The sequence below is a fragment of the Belonocnema kinseyi genome, chromosome 2, assembly GCF_010883055.1.
Source record: "Belonocnema kinseyi isolate 2016_QV_RU_SX_M_011 chromosome 2, B_treatae_v1, whole genome shotgun sequence".
Classification (NCBI taxonomy): domain Eukaryota; kingdom Metazoa; phylum Arthropoda; class Insecta; order Hymenoptera; family Cynipidae; genus Belonocnema; species Belonocnema kinseyi.
Window position 1 is genome coordinate 7,410,175 of NC_046658.1, and position 19,263 is coordinate 7,429,437.

General features: G+C 32.8%; 1 protein-coding gene across 1 annotated transcript in view; it reads left to right on the plus strand.

Annotated features, from left to right (window-relative positions):
* Positions 1–2,476, plus strand: part of LOC117168403 (uncharacterized protein F54C8.7) — a 148,570-nt gene extending 146,094 nt beyond the window's left edge. Inside the window, exon 7 of the mRNA XM_033354036.1 lies at positions 981–2,476. Coding sequence (XP_033209927.1) covers positions 981–1,133 — 153 coding nt within the window. The 3' untranslated portion in view covers positions 1,134–2,476. The remainder of the gene's footprint in view (positions 1–980) is intronic.
* The last annotated feature ends 16,787 nt before the right edge of the window (positions 2,477–19,263 follow it).

Here is a 19,263-nt window from a genome sequence, read left to right on the forward strand (position 1 = left end):
TATAAACAAAATTTTGCGTACGGATAAAAATTTGTTTTACAGGGTGGGCCTGACTCTTAAGTGTTCGGACTTATATGCCTGTATACAAATAAAAAAAATAAATTCCTTTTTCAAAAATCAGTCAAAGCTTTAGTTTTTGAGTTATATAATACTTAGACTGGACCACCAGCAGCGGTTACAAACAGACGTGCGTCTGTGAGTGGGAGAACAGCGGTCACTACACTGAGTTGGACTCATGCTCACAGACGCACGACTGTTAATACCGCGAGCCTGATTGGTACAACTTCCATATTTTATAACTCAAAAACTAAAACTTCAACTTATTATTGGAAAAGAAATTTCTGATTTATTTTGTAAAATTTTCATACAGCCATGTAAGTCTGAACAGTTGAGTCTGGGACACCCTGTACATACATTAATTAGATCATATTCTTTAAGAACTTTTTTTGAAGGAAAGAAACGCATTTTTCAAAGGAAGGAAGGGTGAAGCCCTTTTGGTTTATTAATATAATAATAATTTATATAATTTGGTTTATTTATATAATTTATATATATTTTGGTTTATATATATAATTAATAAAATTGGTTTATTTGAACTAGAGGGCATATGATCAATCTTTCTACCAAATATTTATGACAAACGAATGATCATTGTTATTGTTCTATGATTAAGATTTTTTGATCAAACTATATGTCTATATTATTTTTAATTTTATGTTTTAACGCGAGACTTATCGAATTTTGACCTCTCAAGAAGAACGTTTTATTTTATACCTTACGTATGTAAGGTAGCAAAGTGCTCATGCAGGGAGTAGAATCAAGATCATGTAAAATAGAAAATCACACACATAGTAAACCCAAATATACTACTTTGCAGTGGTTTTTCGTTACCTCTATATATTCAAATGTATAGACTTGACACTAAAAAGCTCAACTAATTATCTTTAATAGATTTAAAATATAAACAATTTCTTTTTCAGATCAAAGTGATGCATAAGCAATTGCTTTTATTCCACAATGCAGTGTCGGCTTACTTTTCGGGCAACCAGTCGGCGTTGGAAGCAACTTTAAAACAGTTCAATATAAAAGTGAAGTCACCAAATTCAGCTTTGCAATCTTGGCTCGAACAATAGTCTTTAAAGTAAAGAGTATATCAAAAAATATACAATCTTTGAGTGAAAAGATTTTGTTAATCGAATTATGGATACACGCAGCTAGTATTTCAACATAGTCTATTGTCACACAAAGAAATGCTTTTCTTTCTTAAGCACTTGAACAGTTATAAAGAAGGCCATTGAAGGACTAAAATAAGTTAACTAATTAGTTCTAAGATAGCAGTAGTCCTTATTACTTTGGCAGTTCTCGATCCAATTTGTGTATAATACCTGGAAATTACCAAAAGTATGAACCATTAGTAAGCTTAAAAATGTGTAGAAGTATTGTCCACTCGAGACAATCCATCAATAAAAAAGGGACCAAAACGTAAAACGAAATATATACATGTATCCATTTTGACGTGGCCGACAAATTTTTCTCATAAAACTTTTTTGTTTCGCGATTTTAACACAAGACAAACAAAAAAATATGAAATTTTCCCATCGAAAATCGATGTTTTATAAACCCCAACTCGCGATCACTCGGCCATTTTTTTTAAATTACAAATGCTTTAAATTTATATAGTGCATTCCCCATACATACGCTATGACTAGAAGCGACGGGTTGTGTTTAAAAAATTATGTTTGTGGTCGTTCAATCACTGGGATGTGCTGGATTGTGTTGACTTTTATGAAAAAAATTTGTCGGCCGCGTCAAGATGAATTCAAAGGTATATTTTGTTTTACGTCTTGTAAGCTTTTTTGTTACCGATCGGTATTCCCGAGTTAACAATACTTCTACGTGTCTTTGAGTGCTTCACGACTTATTAAATCAATTACCTTAATTCGGATTACAAACAAATATTGACTTATTAGTTATTAGGCTAAGAAGGCATGATAACGCAACATAAGCCCAATCCAGAACACGCCAGGTGCTGGAAGCATAATATCTGCAGCGAAAAACATTGCTGAAACGCTGCACGAAACGCGTTTTTCTAAGAATCCAGCAGTCGATTCGCTCAGATACTGACCATGTTTTAAGTAATTTCAAAAATAAGGTAAGCTATTATTATTTGTTAAAGGCCTATTAACATTGTCTACGCACGAATTTTTAAATCGTTCAATGTTGGTTATTTTTTTCGGCGAATCAAAGAATTGACGCGGGGGGCTGAGCACGCACTTTCACGCATGAGCTAAATGCGCACCTCGCGTGGGTGCTGTGAGATTTTTCGTTAATGCGTGGTGGGCTGAAAATTGCCTTTTGTTCCCTATGGTCGAAAAAAGTTAAAGAAGTGCGCTTTTGGGCGAAAAAAAGCTGGGATCATAATGAAAAGTTTGTATCTATAAAAAAATAAAATAAACATTGTACCTTGGATGACAAATTGAATGTTTTTATCAAATTGAAAAAATTTGTTTGACAAATCCAAAGGTACGCGCTTAGCCTCAAGCCAACAAAACTTTCTTTCATAGACAGCTGCGTATATAGGCAGAATTGTAGTTAAAATATCACTTTTTCAAGCTGTATCAGTAGTGTTTTTCATAACTTCATTTTGTTATTAAATCTTGACGATGCAATAACCGTGCTATCCGTTTGACTCTTACTATACGTGACCTATTGTGTGAATCCAGAGGTGGGGCAGCATCTGAAGGAATGAGCACTGTGCCAACCGGCATATGTCCATCTCCCGGAGGTGAGCCGTCAATTTGGGTAGGATTGCATCTTTTCGAAATTAATGAAAAAACCTTTTATTTTAATCAAGAAAAGTAACAGGAAAATAAAAGAATTCGCAGATTGTTTTTATACGATTATTCATTTTGATAAAAAGAGATATTTCGGGTTCCAACCGTGTAATATAGTACGAATTTTGCCAACGTTTCGTGAACATTGTAATTCACTTCTTCAGGGCTGACCTGAAACTAAAAAGGTGAACTGCAATGTTCACCACGAACAGTCGACAACATTCGTTTTGTTTTACATGACTGGAGTCCGAAATATGTTTTTTATCATTTACATTGAGTGCTTGTGTCTCATTTTATTTGGGTGGGTTTTGCGACTTTCAATCTCAAGATTTAGTTTTGGGGGGGGGGTATTGCGCACCATGGGGTTCAGCTAACGCTGCTGTAAGTAGCGAGTGGGATAAGTGGTCCAGTTTTGGGGATGGAAATGGGGGCGTTCTGACAGTTGAGTGGAATACGAGGAATTTCAGGGGCGTGTCCTGGGCTTCCGTGTTGTTCGCTCGGGCAAAAGGTAGAGTGAAGAAGCCACGCAGATGCGGACTTGCAGGTGGGTAGAGGTTCCCAAGCGAGGATCATATTGTTGATGCCGCTGGGAGAGGGCTTCGCACGATTGGTGTGCGCTCGCCAATTAAAAGTCTTCAAGATTGCAAGAAACATAAAAGCCGCGCTTGTGCTGTGAGTTACCAAAAAAACTTTTAAAATGTTCATAGAACTAGACCGTCAGGCCGTGCAGCGGGATGAAATTATAAAACGAGGTTCAAAATAACATTAGTTTTTCGCAACTAGCCTCAAAGTATGTTGCCAGTAATTTAATTGTTTGATAATTGTTCTTTCTTTCAATTTTCCTGATGTAGTATTCATAGGAATTGTTAAATATGAAAATGTGTACAACAATAAGCATTCACTTGCTATGTATCATAATCCTGTGTTAATTTCTTAAGATTCTATCGATTAGTGGCGATCAAATTGTAATTCCTAAGTCTTTAATCGGAGATGAGGAACTCGCGAGCTTCAGGATCTACAATACTATCAAAATGCATAAGCTATATTTAAAATACGACTCACGCATAAACATGATTGGCAACATTATTTGAGGAAAATTAAGAAACAAAAACAATTTTTGCGACCTTTAAATGCCTAACTTGTGAATTTTTCTGTGTAATTTGTTTATAAAATGAATATGAAATATCGAATGATAATTTCCCATCATTAAACATCAGTGGCGACATAATTTGAGGAAAATTAGAAGAAAAAAACTATTTCTTTCTGCCTTTAAATCTCAACACAAGGCATTTGTTTACGTAATTTGTTTATACAATATATATAGGTGTAGACTATACTTCAAGCTGATTTGTTTATTACAATTAACTTAACAATGTCATTTTTTCCCTTTAAATACCCCGTGCATAAAGACTGGCAATGCTGATCATAGAAAATAATTTTTAACGAAGATAAAGAAAAAATACGAAAGAATCGACTTTTTCTTCATTCTTTTTGCATTAACATAAAAGTTCAAACAAAAGAAAATTCAAAAATCAAGCCACCTTAATCTCTTCAAAATTTTATGCTGAATTTTTCGAAACAAAAATTTTCATCGGTCAAAAATTTCCAGCTACAAGTTATTTTGAACCTCGTTTTTTTATTTCATCCCAGGGTGCACCGTCCCCGCCGGCGATCAGAATTCCTCAAATCGCCGCTGCCGGTCAAAAGTCTGTCGGCGCAACCCTCTAATAAGTTATAATTATAAATATACTCAGCAAACATCAAAAACATTTTTTTATCATTTTATTTTCCTTTCTCTTTTTTTCGATAGCTTAAAGATTTTCAATCATTTTGCCTATGAAATAGCAGTGTCAAAATTGAGTAGTTTTTCGCTTTATTATTTAGAGGTTTTTAAAACCATTTTCAATAACTTTTCATAAGTGAAGAAACGCGATTCTCACGCCGCATATAGAATTGTCTCCCACTACTAAGTCACGCTATCCCATTTTATTGGGGGAAGCAACACCCTAAGTCGTGTACACGCGGATCAACATAAGTGCATGTGCTCAGTGAAGCAGCATCAGATACAGCCGAGCTACGGACGACGATGGAGGTCGAATTTGAGGTAAACTATTATTTTTGTGTTTTATTTGCATTTTTCCTTGATTTTTAATCAATATCGCTTTGCTTTTAATTGTATGATATTTGCTTGCACGTTGCTTTTCTACTTTTATTTTTTAAACGTATTAACTCAAACAGAGGAAGTAGTAGGACCTCGAGAACGTCAATCGTGAGTACGGATCTGTCAGATTCAAAAGCAGTCTCTAATACGATAGTGTACAATCTTGGGTCAGACACATATTTTATTCGAGTTTTATATCTCGAAGAATATAGAAAAATTATCACTAATCTAGATCAGCAAGGCCTTCAATATTACCTATATAAAAGGATTGACTGTCCAGTTATTAAACTAGTGATTCGAAATATCCCCATCGCGTTCCAGGAAGACTTAGTTCACTCCTTACTTAAGGAAAAAGGGTGGATAATCACGTCAGTTGCTCGAATGAGAAAAATAATTTAAAAAATCTTACCAATGCTTCTGGTAACGTTATCGAATACCCTTCAAGCAAAACAACTCCTCTATCTGAAGTATATTGCCGTCATAAAAATGAAAGTCGAGCCCTACGTTGAGCCTAAGGAAACCCCTCGGTGCTGTAAGTGACAAAGGTTCCACCATGTCTAATTACAGAGGCAGCTCTGCTTTTAAAACACCTTCCAGGAAATCCATAATTATCAAATCAAAACCTAATAATACGCGTAATTAAACGGTACCTAATAAACTATCTGTTCAGACGGCTCAAAAATATAATTATACACGTGAATACGCCCCAAAAGTCAGTGCCCAGCCACATAAAAAATTACGACTTTACAGCACTATAGTCGCCTCTACTTCAGAAGAATTAACGAACAAACCTGAAACTATAAAACCACCCAAACACTGAAAGTTACTAGCACTCGCGCTAAACCACCTATCGCCAAGAAAATTCCCGACCAACAAATTAAAATGACTCCAAATATTGTTCCCATTAAAAATACTACCTTTCAGGATATCAAAGTAAATCTGGTAAATCTATTAAAAAGAGCTACTTCCTTAACTACTGATATTATGGGGGGGGGGGGGATACTCATCACTAAAGCTATAAATTCGAATAAAATCACCATTTTCTTGCTCAGTGAAGTTTCACCTCGCGAATTCGTGAACATCAATCTAGTCCGTCAAACATCAATCTAGTCCTTGAAGCTACGGCTATGCAAATAAAATTTCCTGGATTCTAAGCACTTAGAGACCGTGCCGAAACCTACGGTTAATAACAGGGGGAAGAGGGTAGTGTGGATGTAACGTTACCAAACATTCCGTTTCTCGACTGTGTTAATATTTCGTTGTCCTCGGTGAATGGTGATCAAAACCAGCTCCCTGCCTCGACCGTGCATGTGTATGTAGTAGTAGTTTTCTTACGATCCGGAGGGGAAATGTCAGTCAAACTAAGCCAACAGTTGGCACCACAACAAGTAGGTCTGTCTTTTTCATTGAATTGCATTAAGAAAAAGCAAACATAATTAAAAACTTGATGCTGTTTGCAAATAAACGAAAAAGAATGTATGAACAAAATAAGAGTTACTATTACTAATTATTTCAAAAAAGAAAAAGTCATAAAAATATGTAGTTTAATATGAATAAAATTTAATTTTGAGATACATTTTGAATGCAGTTCGAACTTTATATTTTTGTGATTTATTTTGCTCATATTATATATAATGTATGAATGACATTTAATAACAAAAATAATTTAAAAGTTTATAGTAACCACTGTGATAAACAATTGTTGTGTTAAAATATTAGAATTTGGATTTTTTAAATTATAATTTCCTAAAATGGCCAGAACGACTTCAGGTATTCCTTAAAATAATAAAAATTTAATAATATTTTATAAAATACAACAATTTAAATTTTTGTAAACAAATTAGAAAAACAAATTTCAAATGTTTGCCCTTTCGCATAGAAATTTTTTTTGCACTGGAAATGCTTTACGCTATTGGACGAATGACTGCAAGTCAAAAAACTATTAGAAGAGTTAACAATAACCACTGTATTAACAATTCTTGTGACGAAATATTTAAACTTAAGCTTTTATCAAATTTAAATTTTCTTTCATGGCCAAGTCGGTGGGTTATTGTCAAAAGATTTTGTATTGAGTGAATCTTAGCATGCAGTGCTATGCTATGATTCATTTCCAATCTATCACAATTGAAAACCCGAGTTTTTTCTAGTGAAACTACCAACATTGGGAATTTTTTATGTAAATTGTTTATAAACATGTTAGTTGTTATATTCCACTAAATATGATCAAAGATACATTTTTTAGGAATATCCGTAGCCATTGTAGTGATTAAAGAAAATAAAAATTTTGATAAAACCTTACATTGTAATATTTTGTCACAAGAATTTTGTCGAATTTGTTTGCAACAAATAAATGGAGTGATGAACAAATTATTTGTATTTTATGAATCCCTAAACATTAATTTAATGCAATATAAAGTTTTCCTGATCAGTTATCAAAGCGTAGAAATTTTTTATGTACAAAATTTCAGTTTTTCCATGCTTTGAGTAGAAAAATTATTAATAAACAAATAGAGAAGACAAAAGTTCGCAGCGTCAAGCTGAACGAAAAAAGTGAACTTCCTCCTACGGTCTGTCATATATTTTTTATTAATTCTTCTGATCATGTATATGTTTTAAATATTTTTGTCACTGAGGTCTTTAATATTATTAATTTTTTCATTAGTTACATTAATAAGTTTAACAAAAAATAATTTTTTTTAACTTTAACAAATAATAAAATCAATAATATGAGCAAAATAAATAAAAAAAATATAAAGTTCGAACTGCTTTTAAAATGTATCTTAAAATTAAATTTTATTCATATTAAACTACATATTTTCATGACTTCTTTTTAATAATTGGTAATAGTTAGACTTATTTTTTCATCTATTTTTGTTTTGTTTATTTACAAACAGCATCAAGTTTTTTATTATTTGTGTTTTTCTTAATGCGATTCAATAAAAAGACAGACCTACTTTTTTTTCGCCATCTGTTGGATTAGTTTAACCAACAATTCCCCTCTGGATCGTATGAAAATAGAAAAGTGGGGGCGATGCATGGGGCTGATCAAAACAAACAAGTCCATTCCGGCCGGTGAGAATCACTTTCTTATTTTCATTTTTCTTGGTTCATTATCGAACTATACGGTCACGTAGGCATATATTGTCAACAGAACTTGCCAGAAGCGCAAACTAACGCAGATAAACGTAAAATCCATGTTCAGCAAATGGCTACGTTACTTGATCGGGGGGGGGGGGGGGGGGGGGGGGGGGGCGTTCAGAAAAACCTACGGTTATCAACAAGGAGGGAGGGGGTTCAAAAAACGTCCAAAATTGGTAACGTAGTTTATGAACGGTCCTTTAGCTTCGAATAGCAGCTCATTTAACAACATTGGAAAACAATTATTTAAATGCATAAACGACAAATATCTGTCTATCTCTGCACCAGACTCATACATGTGTTTTCCTAACAACACCAAACATAAACCTGACATGATTGACTTTGCAATTACCAAAAATAATTTCTACAATCACGACTCTCTCACCATTGATGAATTAAACTGAGATCATAGACCAGTTCTCTTAAGCCTTTATACTAATTGTGAAAAGGCCCCGGTCACACCTCGCTATAAGTTTGTAAAAGCCTACCGGCAAACATTCAATTCCACTCTAAAAACTCGAGTTAATTTTGAACCCATGCTAAAAACTCTACTCACATCAACCAAGCCATAACTAATTTCACCTATAGTATAAAAACTGCAATTTACGCTTCGGTCCCTCTGTCTACCGTTAACAAATACGATTTACGTCTCAGTCCCGAGATTGAAGACCTTATCGATACACGTAATAAACTATGCCAAACCCGGCGAAAAACGAAAAGCTGCAATCTCAAACACACAATCAAACACCTGCGTAAAACAATAGCAATTAAAATTGAGTAGCACATATGCAAAAATTGGAATGCAGAAGTCGGTAAACTTCAAATTAGAGATAACTCTATATATCGTATGTCTGAAGCTTTAACGAAGTCGCGAAGCCCCTTAATGAAGCCCCCTCTTAAAAAATCGGATCAAACATTTTCACTTTTTCCAAACGATAAAGCAAACCTTTCAGCTGCAAATTATGAAAGTAACTTTGCTCCGCATGACAAGCCATCTGACCCGAAATACATTCCTGAATGCGAAAAAATTGTTTCCGACTTTCTCAAAATGCCAAGCACGGTTAATTTCAAGAAAATAACCTATAAAGAATTAACCAAACACATTTAAAATACTAAAAATAGAAATGAACTTGGCCCTGATTTAATTTCAAATATTGTCTTCAGAAAGCTTCCTAACTCGTACCTAACTCTCCTTGCACTTATCTTCAATGCCTGTATTTAACTAAGCTATTTTTCTTGAACTTGGGAAATAGGTTATATTCTAGTTTTTCAGAAAAAAGGCAAGAATCCATATCATCTAATCACCTACAGGCCAATTAGTCTATTAAATACCATGATCAAAATCTTTGAAAAAATAATACTCGCGTAAACTATCATCTCGAGGAGAACAACATCCTTAAATCACAACAATACGGTTTTAGAAAAGGTCACACTGCTTAGCACATGATGCTTAAACTGACCGAAACCATTAGTTTAAATTTTAATGGAAGAAAGCATACTGTTCAGAAAACTAATCAATTACAATTTTCTAAGAGAGCTTATCCATTTTATACACTCTAATGTTTCCAACATAAAATTCTTAGTCAAAATAAGCCACACTCTTTCAAAAGAGAAACCCATCCGAGCGGGAGTGCCCCAAGGCAGAATTCTCGGTTATGCATTCTTAATTATGTATGTAAACGACATCTCTGAGATTCCCGAAGTTTTAACTTGTTTATATGCAGACGACTCCGCACTTTTCACTTCCTGCTGGTCAGTTCCAAAGATGTTTAAACTACTTTACAAAGCTCTTGAAGTTATTGAGACTTGGGCTTAACGCTGAAGAATAAAAATAAACTCCTAAAAGTAAGCTCCTAAAACGTCTTAGTTGGGAGCAGCATATACAGGAAACTGGGGGAAAAGAACTCGGGGTCATGTCACGCCTGAATCTCATTATTAATACACTCAAGTCTAAAACCTCATTATAGAATCCTAATCTACAAAATGATTATCCGATCAATCATAACTTACGAATGTACAATATGGGGAGGCGCGTCAAAAAGCAATATTAATCACATTCAGATGATTCAAAATAAATTTCTCAGGCGTATCACAAAAACACCTAGATAAACTAAAAACTCTGCCCTTCACAGAGAATTCCAATCATCATACATCTCAGGATATATTAAAGAAACCGCCACTAAATTTTATAAATCTGCATCATTAGCACTTTTTGAACATATTGCCTTTCTAGGGAAATATAATTTGGATCCTCTTCGCAAACACGCGAGGCCAAAAGACTTTCTCATAAAATAAGTCATCGAGGTTGAGGTGGCCTTACTACCCCTGACCTACCAGCAATTTTCTTCTTTTGACCCCTCTACCCGTTCTCTTCCTCTTCTTTCTTTTATTTTCCTTTATAAAATAAATTAACAGATTTTGTGGTTTTTTCCGCTTGCGGGCTTTTTCCTCGCACATAATATACTTCAGTTTAAATTCCAGTCATGTCAAATTTCACTTATATTGTGTAATAATGCGCAAAAGTGGCCGCGCCTGCGGACCACTACCGTGCAGTGGATCTCACAAGAAAGGGCGATGGTTGGGACTGCTAATCCCCACCCCCTTTTTTGTTTTGTTTTGAAGTAGTACCAGATACAGCCAAACTACGGACGGTGGGAGATCGAAATCGAGGTAAGCAATTATTTTTGTGTTATATTTACATATTTACATATTACATATTTGAAGAGCGTAAAATCCGCTCCTCGCCATCTCTTTTCCTGTTTATATTTTCTCAGCGTTACGAGCGAGGGTTCTCGATGCGAGCTTCGCGAGAACGGTGACTGAGTGGCCGAGAGACCACCTGTAAACTCGATGTAGCCATTGCGAGCTTCTTCGTGAACGCGCGAATTTGGCGAAGCTCACCGATCCGGACTGCAGGCAGAAATCATGTCGAACTCATTACTAGCGAGCGCCTACTCGTATCATAGATACGTTATTCGGTATCTAAGCCGTTCCCCAGATCCATAGGCTGAATTATTACGAGGAGGAGAAGAGTTTCTTTGTTTGGGGCGCTCATATAGCAGAATCAGGGGCGGTCCGAGAAAAATATTTCGAGGTGTTGGGGACGGTTTTCTAAAAACCTCCAGTGGACCCGTCACTAAGCAGAACATACATTTCATTAGATGGCACTACGTCACTCTCTATATAGTTAAATACGTCACATCATTTGTGCGCTTTACTTGAACTTTACTTTTAAATTTTTATTTTACATATGACCCGTAATTAATCTATTTATATATTTTGTTGAAAATTCATGTACATTTTTCAAAAATTCATCTCTAGTTGAAAACTCTTTTTTTTCTTCTCAAATTATATTTTCAAGTGATTTATAAATTTAGCCAGTTCAAATTTCATCTCTTCGTTTCGAAATGTTATTACTTTTCATTCAAGACTGAACAGAAATATATTTTTTCATGAATAATTCTAAGCTAAATGAGCATGGAAAAGATTCACAATTACAAAACCAGACTTCAAAACTACCTCCCTTTCTGGCTGATTGGAGATAAGAAATAATAATTGGAGAAAAGATAGATAAAAAAGTCAACCAAATTCTTTCAAACTCATAGTTTTTTTCTTCTTCAAAATTAAACTATTTAGTAAAAAATAAATTTGTTACTGGAAACTTAATTATATCAGTTCAAAATACACCTATTTTATAAAAAAATTTAACTATTTTCTTCAAAATATTTGGTTTAAAATTCAATTATTTGGCTTAATATTCGACTTTTTATTTGATATTTGAACTATTTGGCTAAAAATTAATCTATTGTGTTAAAAAATTAATTTGATGACAATTAATTTTTTATAGTAAACATTTTTTTAATTCTGCTTATCATTCTTCTTTTTTGTCCAAAAATTTAGTATTTCTTGGAAAATTAAACTTTTTGTAGAAAATATGATATTTTTTAGGAAATTGTTTCTTTAGTACACAATTCACGTCTGGGGTTAAAAGATTAACTACTTTATAAAAATACTAGTTTTTGGGTTAAAAATTAATTGCTTCGACGAAAAGTGTTACAAAATATTCCGTTTTTTCAAGAAACTGTTTTTGGGGTTTAATATTTTTTTTTAATAAATCATAAATGATCAATAGTTTGCAGAGAAAGAGATAGAGAGAGAGAGCGGTCCTTCATGAATATATTTCTCCAATTTTAACACAATTTCAGTCGATTGAAAACTTTACATTTTTCCTATTAGGTGTCGCAAGGGTTACATTTGCTACAAGATATTACTTTTTTCAACAAATTTAGTCATGCACTAACATTTGTTAATTTTAAGAACAAATTATAAAAACAAATGCATATTTTCGGCGTTCTCAAGCAAAAATAAATTAAATTAAAGTATCATTTGTTGATAAAAATTCAATTTTTGTAGAAAACGAAGATGGGAGAACAATAATCAGTGAATTATTCTCTAAAAAATAATTCACATAAATAATATTAATATTGATCAAACATGTAACTATTTGGTTGAAATCCCTTTTATTTAAGGTAGAAATGTGTTTTATTACTGAAAATTCAAGTATTCACGTTAAAGAATCATTATTGAAAGCAAAAGTTAGTTCCTTCATTGAAAATTTCAACTACCTTGGTTTCGAAATTGACTTTTTGGTTAAAAATTTAACTACATTCTTGAAAACACGTTTCATCGTTTGATAATTAATTTTCTCCAATGAAAAGTTAACTGCAGGTTTCTAGTTGCAAATTTATCTATTTCAGTTTAAAATTTAACTACATAATTGAATTGAAATTAATTTTTTTGTTTGAAAATTGAAACTATTCTCTTCATGATTTGTGTGTTTCGGCTAAATAATAACGTTTCTAACAACATATTGAACTTTTAAATTTTTGGAATAAACATTCGTTACGATTCATTTCTGGTAGGAAAGTCATCTTCTTGATTGAATATTTACCTCTTTTTCTAAAAATGCATGTATTTAATGAAAAATGAGTCTTCTTAAGTTCTTATGTATAAACTTAAAGTACTTCATTAAATGTTGCACTACTTGATTAAAATTTTAGTCGCTTGTTTGAGGGGCTTAAATATTTGGTTAAAAACTCTTTTTTTTGTTAAATATTACTTTTTTAAGTCTTAATTTAACCATTCCATTTTTTATTGAAAATTAAGCTATTGAAGTTTTTATTAAGAATTTATCCTACATATTTGGTTTGTAAATTCAACTGTAGAAAGGAAAGTATAACTAAATTCTTAAAAATTCATATAATTAATAGAAAATTTCACTATTTTGTTAAAAACTAGTCTTTTGGATTGACAATTTATTAGCTTAGGTAGAAAATTCATCTTTCTTGGTTGAAAATTCAAGAGTCTTCCAACAATATCGTCTGTTAGTCAACATTTTTCTTGTTTTGTTCAACTAGTTTTCCAAACATTTTTGCACTCTGAAATTTTTGAAGAATCAGTAGAATGCAATCTATTTACGACAATTCGGCTGTAAATTGTTCATTTAACAATATCTTATTTACATTTGCTGCTTTTAAATAAACAGTGCAATATTGCGACATACTAAAAAATATATTATTTTTTATTAAAAACATTTCTAAATTGAATGAAGATTAAAAGTAGTTTCTATAATCGGCATAATAGCATTTCTATGTTTCAAATTATTTAATTCTAAGTCAAAGTACAAATCTTCCACTATCTACGGGGAAAACATATTTCAGGATTTTCACTCAAGCCATAACCGGTTTAACCAGGGCTTGGAGGAGTCAGGGGAAAAAGGGACGTCAACCCATTGACGAATTTCCCTCTCCGCTAGGTTCAAGTGAGAAGAGTACATTTGCCGAAAGAGAATCGACAACGCGACCCGATCCCGAGCCGATATATCGACTTCCCGATCCAAACTTGAGTCGAGCTAAAACCGACACACGATCCAAAACCGATACCGCAGGCTGGGATTGTGTCGGAATCGTGTCGATGTCGGAAAAGATCGCCCGAGGGCATCACTATTCATGATGAGTTGATAAATGTTAATTATTTTTCTTAACAAATGCATTTTTAGGGCACCTGTGGACGGAAACATTCTTTTTTTTTTATGACAGTGTTTTTAATTGGGAACTTATTGAAAATTTCACCTTGAACTATTGGACAAGTGCTAATGATTTTTATAAAAGACATTCTAACGTGTTCCGTTATTGCTGAATCGGTTAGTAACATAATAAATAACAAAACTTGTTTATATTCATCCATATTTATGTGAGATTATAGAGAGAGATTTGATACCTTAAGTCCTACAGTAGTAGTTAGAGCTTTTAAAGAAGGTCTAATTTATTTTAAATACAGACCCTACTTTGACGCTAAACGTGGAAAAACGGCCGATTTTGGCTTTTTTAGAACCTACTTTACAGATTCCAGCCCCTACGAAGGTAGGAGATACGACTTTAAAGCAGGGCCTAAATTTCGACTCGGGTGAAGAGAAGAGAAAAGTTACTTTTCTTATATTTTGTTCGATTCGTGAAAACCAACTCCATTTTGTCCATAAAACAAAATTTTCTTCATTATACTCAACACTTTTATATTAAATATAATAAATTTTTATGTAACTCTGCCTAGGATTCCTTATTAAGACATTCCAAAATAAAGAGCAAATTGTATTTATCGTGTTTACTTTAATATTCGTTTCTTATTTTGCATTAAATTATATTCTTAGCTAAGCTAAAACATGTAACATTCCAATAAATTGATATCATTACGATGTTTAATATGCATGGAAATTAAAACATACTGATTCTTATTGCCTTGTTTATACAGAGATTCATTATGTTTAATCTTGTTTTTTACGATTAAAGAAAAATTAGCCTTCATGTCAATAAAATAAAAATATTCGTGAAAAATTTGTAAATCCTTGTTCGTTGAATAAATGTTGTCTCATTTATTCTCGTATCTTGTATCGTTTGCACACAATTTAATATTTTGATTCTGAATTTTGTTTTTCATGAAGAAAACAAATACTACTCATTCTATAAGAAAAGTGACTCATGACAAATTTGTAGATCTCTTTTAGTTGCAAAATTTTTGTCGATCTATCTCTTGTAATATTTTGCTTTGTTTCAACTTATTTAGTTGTTATCTAAAATTGTATCAACAACGATCACGCCGGACAGACAGACATCGACGTAAAAACTTGTTTTTCTCACTCAGGGGGCCTCAAAACATCGACATTGGATGAAATTTGCGAAAGTCATTTTTCGCATAAAACTAATAGCTTCTCAGTATAGATGAGAATGCAATTCATTTTTTTTGTGATCAACATTTGAATTTTCGATTTTTTAAAACAAAATTCAAAGAGCTAGTAAAAGAATAATGTAAGGCCTTGGAAAAATAACGTTTTTCTCTTCTTCACGTTTTTGCATATCACGCTTTTTTTGACTTCAAATGTCCATTTTCATTTGGTTTTTTGGTTTTTGAAAATCCTTTAACTTATGTAATTTTTAGAGCATCCAAACAAGGCCATAGGGATAAATTGTGCATATTTTTGTGTCCTATAAATAACTGTCGATAGAATTTTGAATTTTTGAAAAAAGCTGTCTCAAAAATTTTGGAAAAGCTTTCGTAGGATAAAAGAAGCGGATTTTTTATGTTTGTATATTTTCCAATTTTGACAATCAAACTGGTCATTGTTGAAATTTCAGGTGTGGATATAGTAATGGTGGTTTTTAGGGGTCTTGCTAAACAATCCCACCGACTCCATAATTCGTGGGGTTAAAAAATAGGATTCCGGACGTTTCTATTTGGTTAAATATCGACAATCAAACTTTAACAAGGTAGGTTTGAATAAAGGGTGATGTGTAAGGACATGTAACTGTTTAAAAACATTTGTATTCGACAATCCTTGCCGGCAAAATATTATTTTTTGGCTTCTAATTGATTTCAAGAAAACAAAAATTATAAAAATAATTTCCTTATTCCATTCACATGAACGTTCACAACTGAATTATGTGAAAAATTAAACTAATTTGTTTCTAGAAAATAAAGCTTCTTCATTGAAGAATCATTACTTTGCTTGTAAATATAATTGTTTTGTTGCAAAACTCGCTTTTGTCGGATTAAAATTAACTTTTTTGATGGAAACTCCTGTTAAAAAAACAAGAATCCAAGGACCAAATTTGGACAACAACGAACAGACAAATTCGAAAAATCCTCTTGTAATCTGAAAAAACCAATGAAAAAAATTTAGACAAAAATAAAAAAGAGGAAGGAAAAATGAGAAGGCAGACAACCACATCCCATTCCTTCTCTTTTTCTTTCTTTCGTCTTTTTTATTTTTAATATCATCAAATAACAATAAAATCACATTCAAAGGAAGAAAAAGAGAAGGAAGGGAATGTGTTACGCTGCCTTCTCATTTTTCTTTCCACTTTTTTATTTTTGTGTGAAATTTTGTTTTTGTTTTTTTTTCAGATTACAATAGGATTTTTTGTTTTTTTGTGTTCGTTGCTGTCCAAATTTGGTCCTTGAATTGTTGTTTTTTAATTTTTTTAACAGGAGTTTGTATCAATTTGATTATTGGACGTTAAATAGGAGTTTTAATTTGGTTTTTAATCTAATTTAAATTTATTAAATTTTAATTTACTTTTGTGTTTGTAATTCATATTTTTGGTTTAAAATTAAACTAATTTGGTAGAAAGTTGAAAAGCTTGTTCAGAAGTGAAGGATATATTATTTAAAAATGAAAGGATTTAATAGAAAGTTATGAAATTTTGTTTCATGTTGGACGTTCTTCATTATTTCATGTCAGGAAAAAGATACTGGTAATTTGGAATAAAATGTTATAAAAAGTTATTGTGCAATTTCCTCGGCCAGCGACATAGCCAGGATTTTTTTGGGGAGGGGCATCGATTTTTTTCCGACGGGGGCTTCGGATTTATGTATAGGCAAAGAGTGGGGGAAAAAGTAATTGAATAATGAAAAAACGTAGTTTCGGGGGCCCAAACTCCGCCCCTGGCTAAGCCTGTTCTCGGCAAGGCTCGCGAAGCTCGCGGCGAGCTTCTTCATGCAGTGGATTCGAGTAGTGTCCAGTCTCGCTGCGAGTTCTCTCGGCAACCAAGAAGCGCGCCTTTAAGTTTCGCGTTGCGCATTGCAAGGCTTCGAGGTTCACCCTATTTCCCTTTCCTTCGCGTAAACAGAGTCGAGCACCACAGCTGGCCACAAGTTACTCAACTATTCCGATAGGAAACTCCCCGAGATCACTTCTCTTCTCTCCACAACGAAACTTGTGACACCAAGTTAAGTCACTCTACTCGAGGACTGCGGGGAGAAAAGGCTGATCTGCCTTCCGAGACTCTTTGGCTCGAAAAGAGAGAAGGGCGAACGACGCTTCGCTCCTAGTCCCTGCTTTAAAATTCAGTTAATTATCCTTCATTTATGTGAAAGTGGTTTTTAGAAGTTATGATCCATTAATTTCCTTAACTATGTCTTTTCCATAAACAGATATGTAAAGATATTTCTTTTGAATTAATTGTCGCTCCTTAATCATAGCACTAGAACTACCCGTTATAACAACTAATACGTTCGATGGTCTAAATTTTTCTATTATTTAAAGAATCCTTTCAGCGAAATATTCTCCAAGGTGACATTCGGCTTCTTTTGTGTGTTATAATTAATTCAATTCTAAAAAAGACAATGAAGTGTCCATTAGTTTTTAAATTTATATTTGATATGTCGGTATGTATGATTTGTTTAAATTAAGCTAACAATTTCTTGTAAAATTTTTAGCCAATACAAATTCTCAAGGACTTTTAAGCGATTATTAAATTTGGAGCAATTCCGGTTAATGAAATAAAATAAAAAAAATAGAAACCCTGGTTATGATTATTTGCCTATTCTTTATTACTCCCGCCATCAAATTTTACAGAAACTTCTTTCAAATTCGATTGAACAGATGATACATTATTTTCAATGCTACTGTATTCTGCTGCAAGAAAACCAGAGCCTAGTTTGTAAGCTGATGGTGGTTTCCATGCTCATCCTAATTGAAAGACAAAATCTATCAAATTTTTTTTTTTTTCAAAATGTTATAAGTCAGTGAAAGTTCTGTAAATACGTTGTGTGCCCAGAACATCAAGTTTTTCCTAAAATAAATAATGCAGCATATTGTCAGTTATTATAGAACAAATCTAAGGGACATTACAAGAAAGTGGCGAATATTGGACAATGGCATTTCGAACAAGGAGAAATGTTGCCAAAAGTGGCTTAAGTATTTTCCACTTATTCCTAACCTTAACGGATTCGAAAATATAAAAGTGAAAAAACTATAATTTTAATACCTACACCTGAAAAATTGTTGTTATAAATTTACAATCAAGTTACAAGAAAATATTATTTAATATCATAAAACGCATTCAAGTTCAATAATTCGAGTGACAAGTCATTTTAGAAATCATTTGATGACAAAAAGCTGATAGTTTTTAATCGTAGCCAAAACTTCTCATAAATCTCAATATAATTGTATTAAAAACAAGCTAGATGTAATATTAAGGATTTAATGTAATATCTTGCATCTTTTTTTTATCCGTGAATAAAATATTGGCACATTATGCATAGGTGCCTGATGTTGTTCCTTGTATGTTTTTTCTCATCCATATTTTTCCGAAGAATCATATTGATCACGTGATTATTTTTCTAACGGATTGTATTCTTTCACTGTTTTTATAACGTCTGAAGAATATATATATTTTAAAGACATGAAATTAGATAGTGCCACCTTTTCGATTCTTAATTATTTTAGATTTTATATTCTAAAGTATTTACAGTTATATTATTCAAAATAAAGTTAAAATTATTATTCCGTGCCCTTTTGACAGAAAATTCAACGTATAATTCAAATTGCAATGAATTAAAGGTTCTTCTTAATGGGTTTTTTGTATTTTTGTCGTGTGATACGGAATGGATACAATGTGGATACTATAAGGGTACGCAATAACGTATCATGTCCGTGTATTCGGCCCGCCAGGATAAATAATAATTGATCACAATTTTTATTTTCTCCCAAAGCGAAATAAGTGATTACAAACACTGATAAATTTGTTTGATCGTTTTAACATCCAGGATATCGAATTTAACTTAGGTTGGGAA